This window comes from Artemia sp. Qi Xiang Cuo, chromosome 20, assembly GCF_049724085.1.
Source record: "Artemia sp. Qi Xiang Cuo chromosome 20, ASM4972408v1, whole genome shotgun sequence".
Lineage (NCBI taxonomy): Eukaryota > Metazoa > Arthropoda > Branchiopoda > Anostraca > Artemiidae > Artemia > Artemia sp. Qi Xiang Cuo.
In genome coordinates this window covers 6,049,286-6,057,015 of record NC_142813.1, presented here as the reverse complement: position 1 = coordinate 6,057,015, position 7,730 = coordinate 6,049,286, and the positions used below count along the sequence as shown (strand labels likewise).

Below are 7,730 nucleotides of genomic sequence, written 5' to 3'. Positions count from 1 at the left end.
ATGGCGAGGGACTGGTTTCTGATCCAGTCTTTTTTTTATGCTGCTCTATTCCAGCAACACTAGCTACCGCTTGAAGAATGTTATCTTGAAGAATGGTATTGAAAACCTTCCATACACTTTCACGATCATTGACCTCCTGAAGGACCTCGAATATGTTGGATAATTCTGCTTGGTATCGCTCAGCCAGAGCGGGGTCATGCTGGATGCGTTTGGTGCCAATTTTCTGCGATGATCGGCTATTTTTTGTAGCTTTGAGACAAAGCCGGATTTTGGGTGCAACCAGCCGATGGTTGGTGTTCCCAGGTTCAGCATCTTGATAGGTGTGACAATTCTGCACAGACGACAGCTATCACCGATGCATGATAATGTAGTCGAGCCTCTTTTTCGTTGATCCACCATTACTATACCAGGTACACTTGGCTATGTTAGATCTCCGGAACCAAGTGTTTGCAACGGTAAGATTGTGGGCCAGATAGCAGCTCAGCAATCTCCCTCCATTGTTATTTAGCCTATCCAATGCTACGGGTCCAACAGCGAAATTCCATAAGCCAAACTCAACTGAAATGCTAGCATTCATGTCTCCTAGGTGGACGAGGTAGTCATGGGGAGGTACACACAAGAGCTCAGAACTTAATAGGGTATAGAACTCATCCTTTTTCCTCGGCTTCATTTGTGGGGGTGTAACAGGAGATGATGCTTATTCTTCCTTGTTTTTAATCGAGTATTGCTCTCAGGAGCCGGGATAATACTGGGGAGAACGACGGGAGGGCCTCGCGTTCGGCGTTATTCAATATTATACCAAGGCCTCCTTTTTTTTGACTACCACCAGAGCCGCGTGCGCCATTCGCCAATGTCATCTTCACCATTACCAGGGAGGTGTGTTTCAGTAGCTCCAGCTTCTTTACTAAAAGAAGCTTATAACCGGGTTGGCTCAGCGTCAGAACCTTCCAAGTGGTCACAATAATGTACCTTGGTCAAAGATATTCAGAGAGAATCGTTCTTTAGTGTTTCGGGATTGAAAAAGAGGTTTGAGCGGGTATATCCGAGGCTGGATTTCTGGTTTCATTCGTAGCAATAGGAGTTTCAGGAGGAGGGCTACCAACCCAACCGTCCCTAGTTGCATTTAGTTCTCGGATGCCTAGACGAATATCCGAGGCACTCGGAGGTTGTTCTTCATGCGCCAATTTGCATGGAAACCAACTCCTGACGAGCACCAATACCACACAGAGACCTCTGTCCATAAATATCGATCCTACGCCCTATTGAAACTGTCCTTCTATAAACGATCCTTGCACGATATTGTTCTGTCTCACAATACAATTTCACCCATTGCTGGGAGAAGGTTTGTAGTTCTTGGGACTTGTCCCCTCGCTTATGGGCCTGGCTGAGTGTACATCCAATGGGCCTTCTTTCTCCCCCCTCCTGTATTTACGGCCTCGGGCAAAAATGCCCTAGTGTCAGTTATGGGCCCCCATAGACTAGATTCCTCCCTGGACCGAACCTTTTACTCAATGGACTTACCCTGCATATCTATAGGACGCCCTCCTATCCGTTACCTGGGGACAAGCTGAGTGGCCTGGGGGAGGCCCTCTACTGAAAAGCTGGCTAATTGCACCGTATAATCTCGCCCAGTATAGATGGCAGGGTGCGACATCTTAAGAAAGAGTAAAATAAGCGAAAAGAAAAACTGCTGTTGAACAGCGGTTTTTGTGTATAAAAACAGCTATTTTCTGTTTTTCCAAAAAAAAAGACAGACAGCGGAAACAAGTCACCTGTTTTTGACGGAGCTGTTTCTGCTCTATGTTTTTCATCTTGTTTTTTATTCGTATCTGTTTTTCTGAAAAACCAAAACAGTGTTGATGCTTAGTGTCTAACCTTAGCATTATTAGCTGTATTCGCCTTATGTTATCATAGGCAGCGCCCTAGCGCTGCCTAAGTAAAGAACAATGTAGGCACAATGTGTTTTCTTTCTCCATACCCGGGCACTTCGTATCAAAGGAGTTGTCGTAGTAACTTCGAAAAGGGATCATTCGATTGGAAATTGGAGTGGCTAGTGCCCTTTTTAATAGTCGAAAGTGATTGGAGGACAACTAGGCCCCCCCACGAATATAATTTCCCCAAACACATCCAATCAAAATTTTCAGATAGCCATTTTGTTCAGCGTAGTTGATTTCCAGATAGAAAATATCTTTTTGAGGAGGACACACCCCCACAACCCTCAGGGCAAGGGTTTTAAGTTATGCCCTGGGGGCATATAAGGTTTTTATAGAAGGCGTTGTTGTAGGAACTTCAAAAAAGGCTCATTCGATTGGAAATTCAAAGGGCTAGTGCCCATTTTAGTAGTCGAAAGTGATTGGACGGTAACTATCCTCCCCAAGCACATTATTCCCCCAAACACATCCAATCATCATTTTGAGATAGCCATTTTGTTCTGCGTATTTGATTTCCAGATAGAAAATATCTTTCTGAGGAGGACACTCCCCCACAACCGTCGGGGCAAGGGTTTTAAGTAATGCCCTGGGGGTATACAAGGTATTTATAGAACGCGTTGTCGTAGAAACTTCAAAAAAGGCTCATTCGATTGGAAATTCAAAGGGCTAGTGCCCTCTTTAATAGTCAGAAGTGATTAAAGGGCAACTAATCCTCCCGCTCCCATCATTCCCCCAAACACATCCAATCAAAATTTTGAGACAGCCATTTTGTTCAGCATAGTTTATTTCCACAGAGAAAATATATTTTTGAGGAGGAAACTCCCCCACAGCCCTGAGGGCAAGGGTTTTAAGTTATGCCCTGGGGGCATATAACGTTTTAAAAGAAGGCGTTGTCGTAAAAAGTTCAAAAAATGCTCATTCGATTGGAAATTCAAAGGGCTAGTGCCCTATTTAATATTCGAAAGTGATTGGAGGGAAACTACCCCCCCCCCACCCATCATTCCCCCAAACACATCCAATCAAAATTTTGAGATAGCCATTTTGTTCAGCGTAGTTGATTTCCAGATAGAAAATGTGTTTTTGAGGAGGACGCTCCCCCGCAACCCTCAGGGCAAGGATTACAAGTTATGCCCTGGGGGCATTTAAGGTTTTCATTGAAATCTTTGTCGTAGAAACTTAAAAAAGGGCTGATTCAATTTGAAATTCAAAGGGCTAGTACCCTTTTTAATAATCGAAAGTGATTTGAGGGCAACTAATCCCCCTCTCAAGCCCACCTTTTCGCAAGACACATCCAATTAAAAATTTTAGATAGCTATTTTATTCGACGTAGATGAAAGTTTTGGAAATTAGGTCTTTAAGGATGACAACCTCGCCCCCCAGAGCCCTCAGAGCAAGGGTTGTAAGTTATGCCCTGGGGGTAAATAAAGTTTTTCTTGGAAGGGTTGTCGTAGAAACTTCAAAGGGGCTCAGTCAATTGGAAATTGAAAGTGCTAGTGCCTTTTTTAATAGTTCAAAGTGATTGGATAGCGACTAACGCCCCTCTCACGCCCACCATTTTCCGAAACTCATCCAATCAAAATTTTGAGATATCCATTTGTTTCAACGTAGTTGAACGGTCTGGAAATTAGGTCTTTTAGGATGATAACCCCCTCAGACCCCTCACTGCAAGGGTTGTTAGTTATGCACTGGGGGCATATAAGGTTTATATAGAAAGTTGTTGTATAAATCATAGGCAGCGCGATCGCGCTGCCTAAGTAAAGAACGGGGACACTCGAGAACAAGACAAGAAACGGGCACTAAGTAAAGAGGAGGACACTCCCCCACAACCCTCAGGGCAAGGGTTTTAAGTTATAACCTGGTGCATATAAGAACGATGTTGGCACAATGTATTATTTATTAATTTTTTCCTTTAGAGCAGGGCACTTTGTATCGAAGAAGTTGTCGTAGAAACTTCGAAAAGGGCTCACTCAATTGGAAATTGGAGTGGCTTGTGCCGTTTTTAATAGTCGAAAGTGATTGGAGGGCGACTAACACCCCTTTCAAACCCACCATTTTCCGAAAGACATCTAATCAAAATTTTGAGATAGCCATTTCTTCAGTGTAGTTGATTTCCAGATAGAAATTATTTTTTTGAGGACTGTCGCCGACAGCCCTTAGGGCAAGGGTGGTAAGTTATGCCCTTGGGGCATATGAGGTTTTTTATAGAAGGCATTGTCGTAGAAACTTCAAAAAAGGCTCATTCGATTGGAAATTCAAGGGGCTAGTGCCCTTTTTAATAGCCGAAAGTGATTAGAGGGCACCGAACCCGCCTCTCAAGCCCACCTTTTCCCCAAACACATCTAATCAAAACTTTGAGATAGCCATTTTATTTACAGTAGTTTTAAGTTCTGGAAATTATGTCTTTGAGGATGACAACCCGCCCCCCCCCACAGCCCTCAAGGAAAGGGCTGTAAGTTATTGCCAGGGAGCATATAAGGTTTTTATATAAAGCGTTGTCGTAAAAACTTCCAAAAGGGCTCATTCCAACGGAAATTGAAATGGCTAGTGCCCTTTTTAATAATCGAAAGTGATTGGAAAGCAACTAACACCCCTTCCACGCCCACCATTTCTCCTAACGCATCCAATAAAAATTTTGAGATGGCCATTTTGTTCCACGCAGTTCAAAGTTCAGAAAATTATACCTTTGAGCAGGACACTCCCCTCACAGTCTTCAGGGCAAGGGTTATAAGTTATGCCCTGGGGCATACAAGGTTTTTATTGAAAGCTCTGTCGTGGAAACTTGAAAAGGGCCTCATTCGATTGGAAATTCAAAGGGCTAGTGCCCTTTTTAAGTCGAAAGTGATTTAAGGGCAACTAACCCCCCTCTCAAGCCCATCTTTTCTCCAAACACATCCAATCAATATTTTAGTTAGCCATTTTATTCAACGTAGTTGAAAGTTTTGGAAATTAGGTTTTTAAGGAAGACAACTCCCCCTCCCACAGCCCTCAGGGCAAGGGTTGTAAGTTATTCCCTGGGGGCATATAAGGTTTTTATAGAAAGCGTAAAAACTTCAAAAGGGCTCATTCAATTGGAAATTGAAAGGGCTAGTGCCTTTTTTAATAGTTGAAAGTGACCGGAGAGCGACTAACGCCGCTCTCACGCCTACCATTTGCCAAACAGATCTAATCAAAATTTTGAGATATCCATTTTGTTCAACGTAGTTGAAACTTCTTGAAATTAGGTCTTTTAGGTTGATAGCCCCGTCAGAGCCCTCGGTGCAAGGGTTGTAAGTTACGCCCTGGGGGCATATAAAGTTTATATTGAAAGTTGTTATAGAAATTTTAAAAAGGGCTCATTTGATTGGAAATTGAAATAGTCGATTAATCCCCCTCTTACGCCAACCATTTCCCCAAAAACATTCAATCAAACTTAAGAGATAGCCATTTTGTTCAAAGTAGTTGAAAATTCTGGAAATTATGTTTTTAAGGATGACAACCCCCCCCCCCCAGAGCCCCTAGGGAAAAGATTGTAAGTGTTGCCCTGGGGCAACACTTACATAACTTTATAGATAGAGTTGTCGTAAAACTTCAAAAGGGGCTCATTCAATTTAAAATTGAGAGGGCTAGTACCCTTTGTAATAGTCGAAAGTGATTGGAGGGTAACTAACCCCCTCTCACGCCCACCACTCCTCCAAATACATCCAATCAAAATTTTCAGATACCCATTTTGTTCAACGTAGTAGAAAATTCTTGAAATTAGGTCTTTGAGAATGACACTCTCCTCCAGCACTCAGGGAAAGGGTTGTAAGTTATGCCCTGGGGGCATATAAGATTTTTATTGTAATTTTTGTAATAGAAACTTCAAAAGGGCTCATTTGATTGGAAATTGAAAGGGATAGGACCATTTTTAATAGCTGAAAATGATTGGAGAGTGACTCCCTTCCCTCTCACGCCCACCATTTCCCCCAACACGTCCAATCAAAATTTTGACATGGCTATGTTGTTTAACGTAGTTGAAAGTTCTGGAAATTCGGTCTTACAGGAGGACAACTACCCCCAAAACTTTAGCGTATCGGTTTTAGTTTATGCCCTTCGGGCATATAAGATGCTAATAGAAAGTGTTTCCGTTTCCAAAAGGGCTAATTCGATTGGAAATCGAAAGGCCTAGTGCCCTTTTTAATAGTCAAAAATGATTGGAAGGCTTGACATTTTTATAGTAAAGATCGATGTGGGTATAATGTATTATTTTTTGTTGTTGCTGTTCTTTAGACCAGGGCACTTCGTATCGAAGGAGTTGTCGTGGAAACCTCGAAAAGGGCTCATTCTATTGAAAATAGAAAGGGCAGATGCCCTTTTAATAGTCGAAAGTGATTTTAGGGCAACTAATCCCCCTTCCACTCCCACCCTCCCACGCCCACCCTCCCATTTGTCCATTATGTTTAAAAACTAAATGTTGTCTTAAGATTAAATAAAAATGCATTGTGACAATGCTAATTCCCAATAAGGTGTCTCAGCAGTATCCCAAGAATCACTGAGGTTATTATGTTTAAACTTTTGGGGCTACTTCTGCTCTTAAAATTTAACCAAATCATAATAGCGTAAGTGTATCCAAGCTATCAAAGAAAGGAAACAGACTTTTTTGCGAATGGTACCAATTTTTCCATTTCAGGTCAACTAGAGGAGGTAAGAAACTAAATTAAGCAGTCCTATTTGTGTCCAGATTTTTAAAAGGGTGTCTGTTGTTAAAAATTGCTGAAAATTTTTCTCCAGCATACAAATAGCAGGCCAAAACAACGAAAAGATTTAAAGTATTATTTTCTTTTTCCCTGAAAAGACTATGACAATATAAAATAAATATAAATTAACTAAAAAAAACTTTTTCCACAAAATAATTCTTTGCAGAGGAAAGTAAAGAACTCCATTAAACAAAAAATGAGCAAAAATAAAATCAAACAATCTACCAAGCGCTAAACTACCGCAAATCAGCATCGATAAATAAATGAAACCCAAAACAAACAGAAATTACAATAAATAACCGAGTCAAACCTAAAACGAGCAGAAATTAACATAAGTTGGGCGCAAAACCCCTATGGTTTCCCAAGGCCAGAACAAAATTTGCACTTTACTGAAGAAATACAAATGAATGTGCATTGTCAGTTTAATATACATATACTAATATTTAGTAATCAAAATGTTAATATTATTTGATTTATTAAAGCTATAAAAGTAAAAATATTTATATTTTTTCAGTAAAGTGCAAATTTTGTTCTGGCCTTGGGAAGGCATAGGGGTTTTGCTCCCAACTTATGTTAATTTCTGCTCGTTTTAAGTTTGACTCGGTTAATTATCTATTGAATTATCTATTGAATGAAGCGCTAATTTGTGTGGTAATTTTGATTGAAGGCCTTTGCGTACTTGTTGTTATATAGTTTAAAATAATTTTATGGCCTGTTGATTAGCGGTTATTATTTTTATTTATTTCTTTTTTACTCTTCGTATTCGGAGGAAATAAAAAGTTTGAATTGTAATTTCTGTTCGTTTTGAGTTTCATTTATTTATCAATGCTGATTTGTGGTAGTTTCACGCTTGGTAGATTATTTTATTTTAGTTTTGCTCATTTTTTGTTTAATGGAGTTCTTTACTTTTCTTTGAAAAACTTATTTTGTAGACAAAGTTTTTTTTAATTAATTCCCAAAAAAATGAAGGATGGTATTTATCATTGCTCGTCAATTACAGAGCGCCACTGTAACTTACAAATTAAGAGGAACTTCACATACTTACGTGTTCATGGGTGGTAGCATGCTAAGGCTTGCTAAAATG

General features: G+C 40.4%; 1 protein-coding gene across 1 annotated transcript; it reads right to left on the bottom strand.

Moving 5' to 3' along the window:
• Positions 1–349: 349 nt before the first annotated feature.
• LOC148939810 (uncharacterized) lies at positions 350–670 on the bottom strand. Its single transcript, XM_089106455.1, has one exon. It carries the CDS (start codon positions 668–670, stop codon positions 350–352), a length of 321 nt encoding a protein of 106 aa, XP_088962581.1.
• Positions 671–7,730: the final 7,060 nt, after the last annotated feature.

Coding starts and splice junctions, on each gene's coding strand:
- LOC148939810 (XM_089106455.1), bottom strand. CDS start 670: ATGAAGCCGAGGAAAAAGGATGAGTTCTATACCCTATTAAGTTCTGAG.